The 20,410-nt window shown below is 45.5% G+C and overlaps 1 protein-coding gene and 1 long non-coding RNA gene across 2 annotated transcripts in view; one reads left to right on the top strand and one right to left on the bottom strand.

Annotated features, from left to right (window-relative positions):
* The window catches only part of Hgd (homogentisate 1, 2-dioxygenase), a 51,564-nt gene extending 39,253 nt beyond the window's left edge, over positions 1 to 12,311 (top strand). The window contains 4 exon segments of the mRNA NM_001012145.1: positions 1,714 to 1,818; positions 3,944 to 4,070; positions 8,421 to 8,602; positions 11,967 to 12,311. Coding sequence (NP_001012145.1) covers positions 1,714 to 1,818; positions 3,944 to 4,070; positions 8,421 to 8,602; positions 11,967 to 12,116 — 564 coding nt within the window. The 3' untranslated portion in view covers positions 12,117 to 12,311.
* On the bottom strand, positions 5,540 to 18,876 carry LOC148002615 (uncharacterized). Its single transcript, XR_015633471.1, has 4 exons — positions 18,665 to 18,876; positions 18,017 to 18,082; positions 12,691 to 13,009; positions 5,540 to 6,582 (listed from the first exon to the last, which is right to left on the bottom strand). It is a non-coding gene; the product is annotated as an uncharacterized LOC148002615 (long non-coding RNA).
* Positions 18,877 to 20,410: the final 1,534 nt, after the last annotated feature.

Below are 20,410 nucleotides of genomic sequence, written 5' to 3'. Positions count from 1 at the left end.
TGACATTGAACCTCCATTTTGGCTGTAGGGAGCAGCTTTCTACTTCCCACAGGGCCTGTGACGGTTGCACTGGTCCATTCTCCTCTGCCTTAGTCTGTGCCCTGGGAGGCGAGCCTTTATCCACAAAGTGGCTTGGGTCCCCAGTCTATTATCTTTGGTTGGGTTCAACCTGAAGGAAATTGATGGGGGGAGGGAGGAGAGTGGGACATTTCTCTCCCTCTCTATTCAGTGCTTCTGACCTGATCTAGCTCCTGCTGAATAGCCTCAAAACCGGATCACTTAAGAGAAAGCACTCAACCAACCTTTTACCAGAAAAAAAATATTGTTGGAGAGAAAGATATAATATAGTTGAGAGTATTCATACCCCAGATATCAGCAACCACTATAAATCAGAACTTTGTTTCTCCAAAGAACTGGCTATAAATATTTACAAATGCACCCTTTCTCATGGTTCTAGATCTTGCTGGGGTCCTATAGAACCATTTTCCCTCTAAATTCTCAGGCCCAGGAATGCCAATACTTTCCCATCGTCACAGGGCTCAGATACCTCAACCCTTCTAGGCATTCCTCTTGGCTCTGACAAACAGCGCCGTGGTGGGTAATGGTTCCCCTCAAGTCTTTTCCATTTACTCTTGAGAATATCATAAATACACTGACCTAGGATTATATCCATCCCCATTTCCCCATGTCCCTCTTCTCATATCCTCTTCGATAGTTAATGCTACCTACATGTGCAGAGGTGTAGGACCATCCTCAGGGACATGGAAATCCTACCAGTTGTGCACCTTCAGTTCCTGGAGGCCTAGAGAACATCTGTGCTCTTTATACCAGAATTTTGGCTTGCTTGATCTTGTCCACATTGCATGCTAGGAACCTCAGCTTCTATGAGTCCGTTAGTTTGATAGCCATGTCATATGCAGAAGACAACATTTCTCTGCATATTTCCCATATTTTAGCTCTTATATTCTTTCTGCCTCTCCTTTCAGGATGGCCTTTGAGCCTTAGACTAGCTGGCTGGGGACTGACATAGATACCCCATTTAGAGCTGAGCACTCGACTCTCTTATTCTTAGCACTTGGACCAACTATGCACCTTGAACTTTAGAACAGTCTGCGCTGGATCCTTTATCTTGACTAGATGCACAGTACCAGTGAGGAAGATAATAACCCTGTAAAGCCATAAAAGTGATCTCCTCCCCAAGACAAAACCAGGGAAGATGTTGATGTCATTCTCAAATCTCAGACATTTAGGCTGGATCTCTTCGAGGTGTCTTCTTTTCTAAGCTTCAGAGCAGACACTGTGTCTATGAGAAGTTCCTCTAGGCCGCAAAGCCCTGGAGAAATATCACAGCAAGTGCCTGCTACACCAGGAAACAGATTGTTTGAGGATTGCTGGCCTCTACAGATTCCCACGGTTATGTTAAACATTGAAAAAGGACTGGTTGGTTGGTGGGTGTGCTAGGCTTCTTCTCTATGTGGGATGAGACAGGCAGCTGCAGCTTATGAACTAGAAAAGAGGGCTTAGTGGCGAAGCAACCTGGGAGAGGGTGTGTGAAGCAACCCCAGATCAAGTTAGCTATGGTTCTCCCAAAGGATGCTCTGTTTAAATTTAGAACACTACCATATAAAAGGGGTCATGTCAGTAAGTGTTGTAACTTTACAGCTACAAGAGCATTGCAATCTAAGACCGTGCTTTCCTGGATTCTGTGATTAGGATGTCTCCCCCTTCAATGTCGTGGCCTGGCATGGAAACTATACACCCTACAAGTACAACCTCGAGAACTTCATGGTCATCAATGCGGTGGCCTTTGACCATGCAGTAAGTCTGGGCCATGCAGGGACCCTGGGGACAGAATAACCCTTGGATGGGAGGGATCTAGCATTTACCTGTGGCATTCATTCATCTAAAGTTTTCAAGGTCATCCATGCAAAGCCTCCACCAGATCATGTGTCCTTTGATGAAGGAACATTCACTTGGCAAATGAGGAAGCCTAGAAATACTCAACCCAATTTACTTTCCTCCAGAGTAATCACAACTCTCATGCATGGGCAAAGGGAAAGCCACTAATGGTAATAATGAAGACTAGAGGAAAAGTCATTTACAGGTCCGGAGGAGGTCTGGGCACCTTGCAGCACCTGGCATGACTCTGCTTGCCCTGGCCGCCTACCTGTTTACCAGCCTCAGCTTGTGGCCATGGTTGGCAGTGAAGGGCAGGGAAGCCCTCTTCTAAAGTTACTCAAAGGTTGACTGCTTGAGGTTTTTTTTTTTTAAAGCCTAATGTTTGAACTTGGTCATATTTTTCAGTCAATTAGGGTGCCACAAATAGGTCCCTGGTCTCTGGTACAGGCTCCCACGAGCCCACATGCTTGATAGAGTGCTAGCTCTGAGACCTCGAGGGTAAGTTCGTTTTGCAGTATACTTCATAATAGATTAACTTAACCCACAAGCTGAGGGATAATTGGGGCAGAAGCCAGAGAATCAGAGATAGAAGGATTACTCTGAGCCAATTCAGCTTATCTCTAGGGGGACAAAACTACCTTTCTGAACAACCTCAAATCTTAATAAAACCAAAGGGGAAAAAAGAAAATGAAGATGCCAAGCCCAAAGCATCACGAAGAAGCATCCTGAGACCTTGGTAAAGCTCTATTTGAGCCTCCCTACCTTTCCTTTCTTTTAATGGTCTCAGATTGTTTCCCATGACAGATGAAAAGGAAGGAAGCTCTCCCAGCAAGAAGGGTTGGGCTGATTTTTTTGTTTTGTTTTACTTTGTTGTTTTATTTGATTGTATAGACGTCAGATCTCCTCCTTACTGCTGCAGTAGCCATTTCCCCTCCAAATTCAGATCTGATTATCCCACCATTGCTTTAGAAAACCTTTGCAGGCTCCCCATGGTTTAGGATTAGTTCTGAGCTCTGAAGCGTGGCATTTGATACTCTTCTCCATCTGGCCCCGGGTTCCTTTCTCCAATACGCCTTGCCCCTCCTTCGTCCTTCATTGCACTGCCTTTAACCCTCTCCTGGCTTTACAAAGTCTCTGTGTACCCCCAGATCTCTTCTATTTGCTCTGATAAAAATCCCCGCCCCGTCTTCCTCTTTTCTCTTCTACCCTCCCCCTCTCCCTTTCTTTTGTTCGCTTTCCCAGATCCTGTCAGAGGAGATGAGAGCTGGTGGAGGCAGAGAGAAGGGTTGCTCAGGGCCGAATGCACTGTATAAACGTAGGAGACTGTCAAAGAACAAATTCAACAGAGTTATGTTGAAAAAGAAATAGCCACTCCTCCCCCCTCCCATTAAAGTTAAAGGCGTGGAGAATAGATTCCCAATCTTTGAATCTCCAGACGTTAGCACCACGTCTGAAAGGGAATACGGATATCAATTAAATGGAATCTTGGACTTTCCGTCTAGGAGGCTAAAGTTTTTGAAAACGTGTAATCTCGTCCCGCAGAATATCCCTCTCTGCACCACCACCATGTAAGGCAATACTCAGAATCTAGGAGTCAATCAAGAGTCAGAATTAGTTAACCAGCTCTCAGATTTTTCCTGCCTGAAGCAGGCCTTCCTCTACGGTAGGCTGCAGATGCTGTTTGTTCCAGCATCCTCTGAGCATCACCAAGCTCCCTGACATTCAGCCTGGGAGTACAAGTAGGACTCAGGCTCTCAGGGCCGTAGGGTAATAAGGACGCCATGATGTAGCTTCAGGCAGGCCAAAGATGCAGCTGTCAGTCCTCTTATCTGCTGTGAATGCATTTTGCTTCAATCACAGCAAGAGGACAGTCACAGGAGTGATTACCACACCTCTCTACCGGAGCCCAAATATCTAAGCCTGACCTGGGTCACTTAATCAGAAACTGTCGCTTGAAAACGCTCTCCCGCTCAGGTGATGCACTGTCATTCTTCAGACACCTCCCATGTCGTCCTACATTCAGTCTCCCCTTGTGTATTCACAGGATCCTTCCATTTTCACAGTGCTGACCGCCAAGTCTCTCCGACCTGGAGTGGCCATTGCTGACTTTGTGATCTTCCCACCTCGGTGGGGGGTTGCAGATAAAACCTTCAGACCTCCTTATTACCACAGTAAGTCTCTCTCTCACCAGAACACACCTGAGAAACAGCAAAGCAACTAGGCACTGAGGACAATAGCCAGGCTGTTCTTGGACCTCCTGGCCTGCGTTGAGTTTGAAGTCCTGCCTCTCACGCTGCTCCTGGGCTTTGAGAGTCTGGAGGGGGCAGTAAAGTGAGTAAACCCCGCTCCTGTTCCTCTGGGCCTAAAGAGAGACAGACAGGTTGGTAGAGTGCGAAGGAAGAGTACATTTCAGATCTTTTTTTTTTTCCTTAAAGGTGGGGAGTAGTGGGAGTAGAGGCGTTTTGGTTTGTTTGGAGAAACAAAAATCTGTTTCAGGTACAAGTAAAATGTCCTTTCTTTGATTATTTTGGCAAAGCAGATTACAATTTGGGAGACAGACTATTCTGGAAGATGGAGGCGTTATTAATTAAATTTGTTCTTTGGCAATGTTATACATATGCATACACAAAGATATATAATGCATTCTGATTGTTCTCACCCCTACCCTTTCTCATATTCACCTGTCCCCTGTACATCATCCTCCTTCGTCTCTTTGGAGCCCATTCCCACATCCCTTTCCGTTTGTTTAGTTTGTGTCCCTCTGAGTTTGACCAAGACCTTCTCTATGTCCTTATGATCGAAACTGGAGTCTAGAAGGTATACCAGTTGGTACACACTGAAGGTCACAGCTGCCCATCATAGACGGCTCCTTTTCCTTGCATCCCCTATATGTGGCCTATAATTCAACAGCAAAGGGAAAGTTCTTGTTAGTCCCTCCCATAACTGGCCATGGGGAGGGTCTGTCATGTGCAGTCCCTGCACCAGTAATCAAAGCTTCTATGAGTTCATAACTACATTGGCTTAGAGGGGATGTTATACATAATTCATTTTGGGCAGCCATGAGACTCTGAATTCACCAATGTCCACTGCAAATGGAAGCTTCTTTGAGTGAGGTTGAGAGTAGCTTCTGTCTACGAAATGAGGATGGGTGTTTAGAAGAAAATTTGACATCATGTATATGTAGCTGATTATCAGTATTGATTTACCCCACTGGTCCTATGACCTCCCAAGGATTAGATTTTATTTATTTATTTATTGTGAGTACACTATAGCTGTCTTCAGACACACCAGAAGAGGGCATCAGATCCCATTACAAATGGTTGTGAGCCACCATGTGGTTGCTGGGATTTGAACTCAGGACCTCTGGAAGAGCAGTCAGTGCTCTTAACCGCTGAGCCATCTCTCCAGCCCGGATTAGATTTTCAAAACCAAGCATAAGATAGATCTCTCACCTGTCACAGGCCTCAAGTCTAAAGCGAAGTTGGTTCCCTATGACAGTCACGCCACTACTGCACACGTACACATCTCTTGCTGACAGGTTGATGTGGGCAGAGTTGGTAGAATTGGTGGAATTCGCTTATGGGTGAGACCATTCGATGGCTTTTCTCTCCCAGGCGCCAGCACAGCACAGAAGGTAGTTGGAACAAATCAAGTTTTATTTTGTGTTAATATGACTAGTGATTGTTGGCTAGTTTCTAAGGCCCTATTAGAAGTTTCTCTCTCTCTTCTTTTTTTAAGTATTACCTTTCTCAGGTCTTAGAACAGCAGCAAGAGCAAGCAAATATCAGTCGTCTCCCTTTCTGTTTTCCAGAAGACCAGACTGGCCCTGGGAATAAGCCAGTCTCCAGGCCTCACAGTCAGTTCAGTGCAGGGTCAGGGTTTAATTGTGGATTGTCTGATGCCAAAGCAGACACTGACCGCTAATTGACATGGCTAGTGCCAGGGCCTGAGCATGATACACATCTGGAAATATTGATTCAGTCGGGGAATCCATTGCCAGGAATGAATAAGGTATATGGCAGCTGTATTTAATGAGTTTGACATTTTTTAATTGTGCAAATTAAAGGTCAAGGTACAACGCTGCTTCCAGGAGAATTTTACAATTTGGAGCAAAGAATTCTGGGATGATTCTGTCATGCATTTTCAGCTGGAACCCTTTAGCAAACAAATCATTTCCCATAGTTAACTACAGAACCTTCTGTTTATGTGAGATTCCTCTCTGTAACAGTTCCCAGGTACCAGAGCTCGATGCTGTATGGCTGCACTGAACAGGCACTGTAAGCGTCTGTGAGGGTGGGAACTTCAGGCTGTCAGGATGAAAGAAGGCCACTTCACAGTCAGGTGACAGCCAGCCTGCCCCTTTGAGGTCACCATCAAGAGTACCCTTTCTCTTTTAAGTTTGTTCTGGAGCTTCCCTCTCCCAGAGTTTAATTCATTGGCTTTAAAGTAGAAACTCAGAGCGCCTGCACTTTGAACTAGGGAGCCAAAGGCTTCTGACCCAGAAGGTCTACAGATCTATGTTGAGAGCAGTGGTGGAGGGTTTCTCTCCCCTCCTGGGAAGACAGACAATAAGAGCACCACTGTGCTCCCAGCTCTCAACCCATTCCTTCATCTCTGTTTGTATTGCAGACTGCCTGTACAGTGGGCCTTGTGAAATGCCTCCGATGACGCGTTTATAACCTCCTAGAAAGAAATGGTACCCTGAGTTGATTTGGAAAAAAACACAGAAACCTAAGTTAGAAATTAGTTTTATTGGAGATATAAAAATATTGCCTCAGTGATACTCAAAATCTTTGCTACTTTGATGTGACTTTAAGGGGAATTGGAGAATTATTTCTATAGAAATATTGCCTCTAGTCATTTTAATGCCCCCTAGTCAACAAGATCCAGATTTAATCAGAAAGGCAAAGTCTACCTTCCCACTGTCCTTTGAAATATCGAAAGTGATATAGAGTATCTTCACCAAACCCATTGCTAACTAAATTCACATTCAGATCAAAACCAAATTCCATCTTGCTCTCCTCTTAAAATTAAGCTGTGAAGGTGACCCTGGTGACATGTACTACAGCGAGAAATGTGACTGTCAATTGAAGCTACATGCGGAACTGTTCTTAAAATACAGATTCCCAGGGCTCCCGTTGGCTGACTTTCCTTTATCTGCTTCATGAGATGCACATGGGACTATGATCCGAACCTCACCTACTTCTCAGGGCTTCTGCACCTTCACCCCCAGGCCTGGAGCAGTGTGTTGTGCTGGGGGAAGGGAGGGGTGGCTGTCCGGTTGGTTATAGACATTAGGGTACAGTCCTGCTTACAGTCCACATAGAGGGAAGCAGGGCATAGCCCTTGCCTGTCAAGAGTCAGACTTTGCCAGGGCTGTCACTGTACTGTCCTGTGTTCTACCTGCTCCATCTTCCCACAGGGGAAGCAACAAGCAGCTTTAGTAGGCTATTTCTTATTCCTTTTATACCACAGGAGTTAGAATAGCATCTAATTATATTTTTTGAATATGGATAGATAGATGATGGAGGGGAAAGTGAGGGGATGGAAAACAGACAGATGAATGGATAGACAGAGCTGGAAAGGTACCCTGAATCACCCATGTGTCAGATTTCTTAATTCCTTGCTTTTCAGGTGTTACTGTGTTGATAAAGAGCTTTATTTATTTCGATAGAAACAAAATACCAAAAGAATGGAAGCATGGTGGACTTTGTCAGATTTGATGTGACTCTTTTTTTTTAAAGATGTATTTATTTTACATACATGTGTACACTGTCACTGCTTTCATGCACACCATAAGAGGGCATCAGACCCCATTACAGATTATTATGAGCCACCATATAGTTTCTGGAAATTGAACTCAGGAACTCTGGAAGAGCAGTCGGTGCTCTTAGCCACTGAGCCATCTCTCCAGCCCTTGGTATGACTCTTGAAAGCTATGTGAACATGTCCGTTTAATATAAAAAAATAACCAACACTGAGAGATATTCAGTAGCAATGCTAGCTTGCTCTGGAGAGCATGCTCATCCACTGAAGGTATGACAAGCAGGCCCCGGGGAGTAGTCCATAGGACACGAGGTAGAAAAGCCTTACGTATGAAGCAGAGGTAAGATCGCTTCCAGTGTTCAGATTTAGGGTTCTGGGAGAACAGAAGAATAAGATTCTAACATGTTCAGACTCAGTTATCTGCTATAATAGAGAGTATTTATGAACTGTGTTTCATAGAGACCAACTATCTATTGATTATCACATAATAATGCACTGTAAGTCTAGAGTTTTATCCTGTATCATTATGTACAGACACCCACACACGCACGCATGCACGCACGCACGCACGCACACACACGTACTGCTTCACTTTCTAGACTGGGAACCAGAACTGTGATGAAATCATGTGCTAGTGTGGAATATTTGGTGGATTTGGAATATGAAAGCCTAGAAGAGATACTGTTTGGGAGGTACTGATGTTTTCACAGGTCTTGCCTTGGATAATGAAAACAATGCTGATTCTACCTCCCCAGGGAACTGCATGAGTGAGTTCATGGGACTCATCAAAGGTCACTATGAGGCAAAGCAAGGTGGATTCCTGCCAGGGGGAGGCAGTCTGCACAGTGCCATGACCCCTCATGGCCCCGACGCAGACTGCTTTGAGAAGGCCAGCAAGGCCAAACTGGAACCTGAGAGGATAGCAGACGGCACCATGGTAAGCAATAATACTTCAGGGGCTTCCCCCGGGTGCCCCAGACGTCTGTAGAGAAAAGCAGTTATTTTTTTATTCTCCAAAGTCACAGAGGTGGAATGAGGAGAATTTTGTGTCTGCGTGTGCATGTTACAAGTGTGAATACATACAGCATTATGCACATGCTACACTTGTGCTGCGACAGTGTAGAAAGAGTTTGAACCGAGAGTAAGACCAGTTCAAGTCCTAGCTTGGTTCCTTTGCAGCATCTCCATCTTTTGTTTTCCCATCTGTAGAATGGGTGCACTATCCAGCCAGAGGACTCCTTATGGTGTGTTCACTAACTTCAAATGCAAGGAGACATTATCGATACACTTTGAAGGGTCTTGCTGTATGTAAATGCAGCCCGGTGTCTGTGTGTCTGTGTGTATGTGTATGTGCGTCTATGGTGTGTATGTGTGTGTGTCTGTGTGGTGTGTCTGTGTGGTGTGTGTGTGTGTGTGTGTGTGTGTGGTGTGTGTGTGTGTGTGGTGTGTGTGTGGTGTGTGGTGTGTGTATCTGTGTGGTGTGTCTGTGTGTGTGTGTGGTGTTTGTGTCTGTGGTGTGTGTGTGTGTGTCTGTGTGGTGTGTCTGTGTGTGTGTGTCTGTGGTGTGTGTGTGTGTGTGGTGTGTGTGTGTGTGTGTGTGGTGTGTGTGTGTGTGGTGTGTGTGTGTGTGGTGTGTGGTGTGTGTATCTGTGTGGTGTGTCTGTGTGTGTGTGTGGTGTTTGTGTCTGTGGTGTGTGTGTGTGTGTCTGTGTGGTGTGTCTGTGTGTGTGTGTCTGTGGTGTGTGTGTGTGTGTCTGTGTGGTGTGTCTGTGTGTGTGTGTCTGTGGTGTGTGTGTGTGTCTGTGGTGTGTGTGTGTGTGTGTGTGTGTGTGTGTGTGTGTGTGTGCTCGTGTTCTATCTCAGAGTATTCTGTGTGGGAAGTAATCCTGAGGACCACAGTACCAAAGAAGGCAGAATGTTTCTAAAACCAAGGAGGGCCAAGCAGCCTTTGCTTCACCATGGTTGGGAGTAGGAAACAGCTATTCTCACTGTTTTTCATTTTCTTTGTTCTCCTTTGGCATGGGGGAAGCTGATTTAGGCCCTGGTTTGTATTCCTCTTGTGCCAGGCTGCAAACACTGTGGCAGAACACAATTGCAGTTGGCTGGCTGTGGTACTTGATTTTATTGTATTTATTTATTTATTTACTTTTTCATTCTTGGAAATAGACTCAATGGGCCACAAGAAAAAATTTTATGCTAAGCCATCAAGCAAACCTACTTCACATTTTAAAAACAAATGCCTTCACTGCTACATAATTTAAAGCTCATAACACAGACCTGCTTAACTCAAAGCCTAGCTTGTCCACCCCCTAGCATTAGTGGCCCCACCTGTCCACTGGGGTTTGCTTTCAGTACAAGTCCAGAGCCAGAACTGCTTGTGTAGAGAAAGGCACATGGAGTCCTTCCTATATTCTTAGCCCTGGCTCCGTTACTCCCTTCAGTGATATGCCCAGGGTATCTATAGAAACCTATATCTCTGTCACGCACAGTTTGCCAATCTCAGGCTACTGCCTCTGACAGCCCTTGAAAGTCTTCAAATGGCCATTGAGTTGTTCCTGAATTACCCTTGGGCCTCCAAACGGGGTTTTGAAAGCTGTGCTACCGTGAAGCCGTATTCCACAAAAGTGAGGCGTAGGGTGTTTTTACACACAGTAAGAACTTGACTAATGTCCAAGATGAAGCTGTCCTGGGAAGAGGATTGGGATGGTAGGAGACTGGGTTTCTGGAGGCCCAGAGTATCTAGGGGGCACCTTCCACAGGCACTTGCATACCTGTATGCATGGTCACATACAGACACACACACATACACATAAAGAGAAACTGCCTAGACCTAAGTTTGTGTCTCCTTTACCCATCATGTAACTTAGACACAGATCAGTCTGTCCTATCCTTATCCCAGTGGGAAGTGGTTAATGTCAGGTGACCCTTCACAGCTGAGCCTCACAGCGAAGAAGTCTTAAGCCGTCAGCAGAAGACAGCGACGATAATGGCTGTGACACTTGCCCTTGTGTGTGTGAAGAGGGTTTTATACTGCACATCTCATCCAAAGCCCTACCTTAAAGCCTGTCATAGAAGTCAGGCAGAGACACAAGACTCCCTGATACAAAGAGAAATTAGTGCATGTGAGACCCACCCCCCAACATTAATGCAGGTGTTCCGTGTGGTGTCACAGGAGAATTACATAATTTTCCTTTGGTCTGTCTGTCTGTCTGTAGTGGTTTTGATTTCCTAATGAGAGCGAAAAGAACCGTACGGTCTGGGTTGTTTGCTATTATTTCATAAGAGACACTATAGATAGAAACATCGACAACTGACAGGACGTTGAAATGGCTAAGATATACAGAGTATTTTTTGGCTTCTTTCAACTGTACCAGAAACATTCAGATCACAGTGAGACCGTCTCCTCTTCTCTCTTCCTTACCCTTTTCTGACCTGAACTCTTGGTCGGGCTCCTGAAGAAGCTAAGAACTCAGATCTGCCACCATTTACCATCATGTGTCACACATAAAGAGCTCTAACAGGCCCGAGGGTGGCAAACGTGGCACTGACAGATTTGGCCTTTTACCCTTCTCCTCCTTGCTAAAAGCCATTAGATTACCTTCCTAAAACCAGCCAAGCTCTGTTTCCTTATCTGCCCACTTCCTCCTCCTCAAGCTGAGGTCCAGCTATCAAATTATTAAAGTCTAACAGTCAAAAGCCCCCCCCCCCATTTTGGCTCCCATAATTAACATGCCCAATAAAAATTAACCAACTCTTCCTAACTCGGAGTTTCCCCCTTTCCCACTATAAACTGCCATTTGCCTACAGCCGACATCTGTCTCATCTATCCAGAGGCAGTCCTTTGTCCCTCTAGGACAAATATCCCTCCCTTCTCTTCTCCTTTGTTCCCTCCCCTGACCCTCACCCTCTGTAAATCTCCTTTGTGCTGAGAATTTGGTCTTGGGGTGTCTCGTGCTAAGTCCTATCCTCTCAACTCATATAAGAACATAAGTGATGGTCCTTAAGATCCCAGGATTCTCCCAGAATGCTCTGAGCAATGCTGGCCCGACCTGCCTAATTCACCTCACAGAATGAAACTCAAGGCACTAAGTCGATAGAAACCTTGCATACAGCTTCATCTGCTTATGCACGGTTAGGCCAGATCCAGACTCCAGGGCTTGGGTTCCCTTTCTTCATCATGGCAGTATGGATAAGCATAAGTCCCATGTTTTGTCTACCCACTCCTTCTCTCAGCATCTCATTAAACGTGCTGTTTTGGTCCCCTTACCTCTATCTTCTCGCCTCTATCTTATTTCCTATAGGCATTTATGTTTGAATCTTCCTTGAGTTTGGCAGTCACCAAGTGGGGACTCAAGACCTGTGGTTGTTTGGATGAGGACTACTACAAATGCTGGGAGCCTCTCCAGGCCCACTTCACCCCCACTTCCAGGAGCCCAACAGAGCCTAAGTGAGACCGGAGCCCTCTACAGTAATTGAGAACAGGCTCGCATGGCTTCCTCGAGAGCCTCACACCTCTGGCGCTATCAGGGACTGCGATTAGAATGAGATTTACTCATCATATTCAAGAAACTCACAATGACTGTGGACATGAATTCAGAAGTGCCTATGGCTCTCTAATCCATCAATAAATTTGTGTTTCTGTGGAAGTTGTAAGTGGTCATTTCCAGGTCTTGGTGTCCAGAACTGGTGGGTCAGATAGGCCCATGGCTGGGAGCTTGGGGGTGAGGGTATTTCCCATGAGCTTGGCCTGGGGGCTTAACTCAAAGAGTGCAAGTCCAGGTATCTGCCAGAGACTATGGACAAGGAAGGGTCTGTTAGAACTAGGAGCTGAAGTGGAATCTGCAGCCAGGCCTTAAGGTCACTCAAGGGACGGGGGGAAGTTGAGGAGGTCAGCAGAGTTCCAAACAACCAGCCATTAGTGTAAACTGTGGCTATCCAGAACACCAGGCATCTAATTCTGGTAGACGTGCACAATGATATGAGACAAAAACTCCAGCAACCAAGGACAAGCAGAAATCCACCTACCTCAAGGGAGCAGCTGTCTGGGTTCCCGGTGCCCAGATCTGGGTTGCTCTGGTCCTTATAGAAAAGGTCCTGTATCCTAGGAAACTCGTCAGCCTCCTTGAACTGGGACAGTTGCTCATGCTTCTTGTCATCCATTTGTCCATCCACTTGGTAATCCTGTGCGAAATCCCTACTACCAGCCTGAGAGCAGAGGGCTGGAAGCCCGAGAGCAGAGGGCCGTGAATGAATGCTTGAAATGGAAGACTCAGACTCCTCCTCAGGGAGCTCTTGGGCTTGAAAGACAGAGGCAGTAGAAATTGATACCTGAGGAGAAGGTCACCTAAAAAACGATGGGCAATTGTATGGAAGGCTGAACCCAACAACTTCCTTTATAAGGCCTATGTCCTTCTGGGTATGGGGATGCCCAAGACTTTGGAAGTCGATTGACTGTGTTCTCCTGGGGTGAAAAGATACACAAACCAGAACAGAAATATGGAAAGTGATAGCTGTCATGACTTTTCTTGGATTAGCCTACCCTCGCTGGTTTGTTGCCATGATGATAGCTTAAATTTGCTGCCACCAAGTTTTCTTCTAGTAATACTTGGTGAGAGTCATATGTTAGGTCCCAGGGGTTAGACTGCCACCAGATGAATTACAAGAAGCCCAGTGAAATTTGAATTTCTGAGAAACCATAAATAATTTTAGTGATAACCACCTTGTAGCCAACTCTCTAACAGCCTTATACTAAAATGTTACTCAGGGTTCATCTTGTCTTTAAAATTAACTAGGAAACTAATAGCTCCCTTTACTAAATATGGCAACCTTACTAGAGATGTCAAGGACATGGACATAATTCTGGCCTGTAGAAAGATTGTATTCTAGTGAAAGAAACAATGTAGATATGCAATGTCTAAAAGCAGTAATCATAAGCATGCCAGACAAAAACCAAGGGATTGAAATATAGCAACAGCTAAGTTGGATTGCAGAAGTCTCTCTCTCTCTCTCTCTCTCTCTCTCTCTCTCTCTCTCTCTCCCTTTTTACTTATTCACTTTACATCCCACTCACTGCCCCCCCTCCCAGTCACCCCCTTCTACAATCCTTCCCTCCATTCCCTCCCCCCTTCTCCTCTGAGCAGATGTGCCCCCCGGGTATTCCTCCCACCGTGGCTCTTATAGTCTCTGTGAGGCTAGGTGCTTCTTCTCCCACTGAGGCCAGATAGGGCAGCCCAGCTAGAACATATCCCACATACAGACAACAACTTTTGAGATAGCCCCTGCTCCAGTTGTTCAGGACCAAGAACACATGGGCAGGGAGCCTAGGTCTAGCCCAGGTATGTGCTTTGATTGGTGGTTCAGTCTCTGAGGGCCCCAAGGATCCAGGTTCGTTGACTCTGTTGGTCTTCCTATCTCTGTTGGAGTTCCTATCTCCTTCCTGGCTCGCAATCCTTTTCCCTGTTGGAGGAAGACTTTCTCTAGAATGTGAGGTCTTTAGTGGGGAAGTGGCAGTTAGCCAGACCTAAAGAGGAAGAAGGAAGCCATTGTGGGTAGGGGCAGGCTGGGGTGGCATGAGAAGGAAAACTTGCCAACAAAAAGACCTTCTGGGTTCAAAGAGCTGAAAGCGGAATTGGAATGAGCTGTCCATAGAAGAAGAGAAGCAAAAACCAGCATCCGCTACCGAAAATCCTGACACCGTCCTGAACTAATGAGGTAGTAGCCAAAAAAGGAGAACGTTTGTTTTTGAGTGGACCAGAGACTTGTGGAGAGTGGAGTTGAGAGCAGGGTTGGGAGGGCTGCTCAGTTCGTGGCAGTTGTATTTTGCAGTCTCCAATCAATAAGCAAATGAATAAATAAGGTGCCGGTATCTTTGAGGGTAACGCATTATTATACTTTCCCAATGTTCCTTGATACAGTAGAACCCTTATTAAAACTTAAGCACTGTTACCTAGCAGAGCCACATTTAAATATGATAGAAAACAACCATTGTGGCTGAAGCTGTGTCCCATAGCCAATCACTCTCCAGCTGCTCTCAACTACCCGCCGCTGGTGTCAAATCAGAACCCAGCAAAAGAATGGCTGTGTGGGCGTAGCCCTCAAGCAACGACGAATGGGAACTTGTGAATAAAGATGGAGGCTCTCTTGCTCCGTACCGCTGAAGTTTGCGTTCCGCTGAAGTTTGCGTTCAGTTCCCTGGAACTCTTGAAAGGATTAAGGTCCGCTCAGAGGCACAAAGGTACGACTACCGCACCCATCCCCCTTTTCCCCTTCACTCTCCAATTTTCATGGTGCTTCCCATCCCAAACAAAGTCCACCACTAAAGTCGTCTACTGACAAGCCTCAGCCTTTCCTCCACGGAGTTATGAGCCCCACGTGGTTAACCCTACGCTGTACCCCAGCACCTCAGCTCTGACTCACTCTGGTTGCTCTGGTATCGGTTGGGCACCGAGCTCCTCCTGAGGTCAGACATGTGGCGTACGTTTCCATACACTTAGTGCCCAGGACTCTATACTTTATCTCTCCGTGTACAGCAGCAACTCCCCATCCTGAGACAAGACCTCACCCAGGCCAGACTGTGCACACTAATTTAGAAAGCAAAAAAGATTTAGTTCCCTTCTGGGTACCTCAGATCGATTAGGAAAATCTGTGTCATTTCCTTAATTCTCAAAAAAAAAAAAAAAGTCTTTTTTTTTTTTTTTTTTTTTTTTTGGCTTGGAAAGAAAAACTCCAAAGAACAGAAAGCACCCCGATTAAGTTCCTTCCGGTGACAGGAAGATTCCCAGCAAGACCTCCTCGGCATCTCTGTATATTTTGCCATTTAAAAGAGTGTGTGATACCAGTCACCCTTGACATTTTTCTTCCTAAAAGACGTCTTACAGTCTAGGTTACCAGAAGTGTCCCTAGACCAGTGATTTTCTTTTCTTTTCTTTTCTTTTTTTTTTTTTTTCCTTCGGAGCTGGGGACCGAACCCAGGGCCTTGCGCTTGCTAGGCAAGCGCTCTACCACTGAGCTAAATCCCCAGCCCCCTAGACCAGTGATTTTCAACAGAGGCCACCTTGTTCCTTTACCCCCAGTACAACTCATCCAGGAAAATTAAGAGACTTCCGGTCCACTGATAAGCACACTGCAGTGCACAAGACGGTTCCACGCAACAAAGAGCTCTCCTGCGCTGAGCGTGAACAAACTCAGGTTGTCAGCATCAAGTGTGTATGTGATCTTTAACTCCCAGTACCCAAGATATGCTTCAGACCAACCGATTAGAAACACCAGGGATAGAATAAGACTGCGGGAACTTTAGCCTCAGGCTGAAGACCACTGATTTAGAAAGTTAAAATCAACAATGAAGATAGCTCTGTTTCGGGGTTGGGGATTTAGCTCAGCGGTAGAGCGCTTGCCTAGCAAGCGCAAGGCCCTGGATTCAGTCCCCAGCTCCGAAAAAAAGAAAAAAAAAAAAAAAAGATAGCTCTGTTTCTGGAGATCCTGGTACCGGGTTTCCAGGGTCAACTGAAGAAAAGGTTTAGAAAACAAAACAAAACACTCCATTTTCCAGTAAATATAATGGGCGCAAAGGCAGTGGCACGCACGAGGTGAAGGAGTACTTGGCAAGTAAGAGACACTTTAATGTTTAGACAGCATCTACCTCTTGGCACTAGCCAGGGCAGGTAAATAAGTCAGGATCAGGAAATTACTTAAGAACTGGAGAAAAGACTCAGTGGTAAGAGAACTGACTGCTCTACCAGAGGACCCAAGTTCAGTTCCCAGCATCCATGTGGGGGACGCATAACAGCCTGCAACAGCAGAATGAACCAACCTATCACGATACAAGCACGCTATAACGAGTAGCGATTCTTTCTGGTAGGGTGTGGGGGCATTGTTGATTTTAATATATTAGCTTTTGATATAATTACTAGGTAGTTATGAGTAACCATTATATGTGAATTTCGGTTTCAGAAAGGCCATGAAGAATACAGGTTCTGCAGTTCGGTTTGTGCTTTGACAGCCAAATGAGCCAGAGCATGTGAAACCTCTCTAAGTCTTGTGCTCTTATTTAAAAGGAAGGGGTGATTTATTTCCCCCAAAATTTTGTGAGGGTTAAATGAGGTGGTGCTGTGAGGACGCCCACATGATGCACAGTTTAGTGTTACCCCATGACTCAGCCGGTACTCAACTCCTGCCTCCAGGAGGCTCTGGTGCCCTCTGCTGTAGGAGCTGCCGGAATGACTAAGCGGAGGTCCTCGTGACTAAATAAACTAGCATCTGGCTGAAGAGGAAGGTGTGTACTTATGATGCCATCAGAAACAGATGTACAGAGTATGGGAGTGTTGAAGCCTTGCTGTCTTTAGGTCTAAGAGCAAAGAAATCCTATGGTTTAATTTAGGAACCCAATGGGTATATTAATAGAGCAAGAGAAGGGAAGTGATTTTGAAAGAAGCAGTTTCCACGTGAGTGTCTGAGAGCTTTTCCCAGAGGACTCTTGCCTAATCATGAGGCCCTTGGGAGTTTCATTAGGCTAATCCAGATTTATAAAATCTAAAGCCACATCACAGTTTCCGTACAAACCGAGACAGCATGATTAGTAGTAATGCCTTATCGAGTGAGGGCCACCTTGTGTAATTCCATAGCACCCAGCAACGGAAATTTGACAAGTGGGGACATCTTGTTCATTCATTAGCATTTATTTTAGAGTCTGTGAATAAAATTAAGGTCTGAAGGGTGCTCTATTTCTCTTAATAAAAGATCATGATCCGATTAAGAGTTCATTCAACTCTAAGTATCAGAAAATCTAACACTAGTTTAGCAGCTACTGTCTTCTCTTATTAAGATGTCTCAAGTTAGCAGTTCAGGATGGGGAAAATGGCAGCACAGAGGAGTCCTGGACTTACATCCTTCCTGATTTTCTGCTCCCTGCTCTTGGCTTGTTGTATTGTTATTTTCTATGGTGGTTTGAATGAAAATGGTCCCCATAGGCCTGTAGGGAGTGGCACTATTAGGAGGTGTGGCCTTGTTGGAGTAGGTGTGGCCTTTCTGAAGGAAGTGTGTCACCAGAGTTGGGTGCTTTGAGGTTTCAGAAGCTCAAGCCAGGCCTAGTGGCTCAGTCTTTTGCCTGCTGCCCTTGGATCAACTACCTCTCCAGCACCATGTCTGCCTGTGTGCCACCATGCTTCCTGACATGACAATGATGAACTAAACTTCTGAAATGTGAACCAGCTTCAATTAAAAGTTTCCCTTTGTAAGAGTTGCTGTGATCATAGTGCCTATCCACATCGATAAAACCCTAACTAAGACATTTTTGCTTTTGAGCTCTGCATCTGCAAAGAGAAGGCAGAAGGGCATGTAGACATAAGTCTCTTACCTGGGGACGTATTGTCTTTCTATTCAGGAATGGAAGCCTTCTTCTGCAGATGTCTCCTTTGGTTTCCTGGAAGACAGACACATGTCCGTCAATCTTGATCTGAGTGAGACAAGGGTTATCTCATCTTCCCTGATGTGAAGAGCTTCCAACAGCTTCCTGAGAAACGAGGCTTCTATTCGAAGAGAAGAAAGTGGGTGGGAATACTGGCGGGCAACAGTTAGAGCCTACCATGGGTACCTTCATTTGACAAGGCAGCAAGACAATAAGAAGTAGGGTTTGAATACCTTCATTCTCATAGCCCTGACAGTGTCCCCTGTGATCACAAGTAGATGACAAAGGAAATGGAGCAGCCACCATTCCTAATAAGAATCTAGAATCCTCATCTACAGATTAGCGGGGTGTGCTGAAGAATTGGAGAAGTAATTTCTGCAGCCCAAACATTTCCTGTAGAATGATGATGTAAAAGCAAACACCCAAGTCACTTTATATGCAATACCACACTCCTTGCTGCTTTCAACATTTTATGGGAAATGTTGATAAGACCCTCCTTAGAAAACTTTGTGTTTTTTAATTTTTGAAAAGATCTATATATGATTTTTAAGACTTTGTGCAAATTTGCTCATTGCCTTCTCTCTTTCTCAGCCTCACCTCAATAATTCCGTACTAGATGGCAGCCCTCAAGACCTGCCTTGACTGACTCCTCAAATGGCCTTGACTGTTTCCAGCTTCTCCAAGGTCCAAGAGCCTTCTAGAACCTAATAAGAGAAAAAGCAAAGAAGGGACTCAAAATTAGCCAAGTGAGACAGCATACCTCTAATCCTAGTCCTTAGGAGTGACAGAGGTAGGAGGCCCATGAATTCAGAGCCAAGCTAGGATGCATAGCAAAATCCTGTAAAAAAAAAAAAAAAGAAAGAAAGAAAGGAAATAAAAAGAAAGAAAGAGAAAAAGGAGAAAAGAAGGGGGTGCTGAGGGCTGGGGAGATGGCTCTGTTGGTAATGTACATGCTGTGCAAGCACGAGATGTTGGGGTTAATGCCCAGCCTCAAAATAAATAAAACCAAAATAAATAAATGATCACCCAGCACAGACAGGTAGGAAGGAGCCTGGGACTCGCTGGCCAGCCAGCCAGCCTAATCAGTGAGCAAGCACTAGGTCTCAGGGAGAGACTCTGTCTCAAAATGCAAGGCAGACGTTCCCTAAGGAGGAACACCAAGGTTGCCCTCTGGCCTCACATGCATCCACACATACATATATACTCTCACCCACATCCACCCACACACTCACAAGAGCCCACACACAGCAAGGAGGATGAGAAGGAACGATTCAGAGCTAAATTGATAGATACTCCTTGTCTCAATGTGGAAACCTGAACTTGACATCCAGTGTAAGGTTTGCTCGAGATGATCTCTGCCGCTGTATGACTCATCCAAATCCCCCAAACCCCCAGAAGTCAAAAGTCAGATGAGCCCTCTTGAACACTCTGGGTCAGAAGCTTGATTATGAGCTCAAGGTTCACAGAGCACTTCTGTGATATCTGCTCATGAAGGGTCTCCAAGTAGATGATGTGGCTTGGTGGGTGTTTCTCTTGGCTATGGTACAACCAACGTGAGACATCTGACTCGACCAGAAGACCAAGAGGGAAGGGAGTGGAAGGATCACTATCATGCTTAGAGAAACAAATAGATGCTCTGAAAGAGAAGCGAGAACATCATCAACTTCCCACAGAAGCAGAATGTACAGACGGGAGCTTGAAAAAACACCATCCTTTCATACACAGGGCAGCCAGGGTTACACAGAGAAACCCTGTCTCCGGGTAGGGGTGGGGGTGGGGCGTGTGTTTCTAGACTTTTTGGAAGTCCTGTTCATATTCTGCCACCATGCAAATTTAACCAAAAACAGTTTCTCATACACAATTCGAATTTCTTCAAATAATCTATGAATTACCCTGACGAGCAGAACATAGAGATGGGTAACGAATACTCTACCTGACCCCAAGATAGGAGAAGATCGTTGGGGAACACCAGGAACCAGAAAACATGATCAAAGATTAGACCCAATGGGATCTCAATCAGAGAGCATAGGTGTGGTCCTTTTCTTGCAGCAAGAGCCAAACCAAAAAGGTAAGAGGATATATCATGCAGTAAAACAGTAACAACCTGTGGGGGCAAGTATACTGTTGCAGAGAAGGGGAACGGATGTTATACAATACTAAGGCATTGTTGAGACTGCACTGCCTGTGCGTGCAGAAGGGAACTAATGGCAGCTTGGACAAGTTCCTATCCATGCGAGTCACCCTGCGATTGGCGGGGGATGCTTTATTCTGCACTGAGAGCTGTCTCAAGAACTGAAAACCACGCCTGAAAATCAGCAGGCTGATTACTGGTCCTTCCACAGC

The sequence above is a fragment of the Rattus norvegicus genome, chromosome 11, assembly GCF_021556685.1.
Source record: "Rattus norvegicus strain SHRSP/BbbUtx chromosome 11, alternate assembly SHRSP_T2T, whole genome shotgun sequence".
NCBI classification, from domain to species: domain Eukaryota; kingdom Metazoa; phylum Chordata; class Mammalia; order Rodentia; family Muridae; genus Rattus; species Rattus norvegicus.
This window is presented reverse-complemented; position numbering and strand designations above follow the sequence as displayed.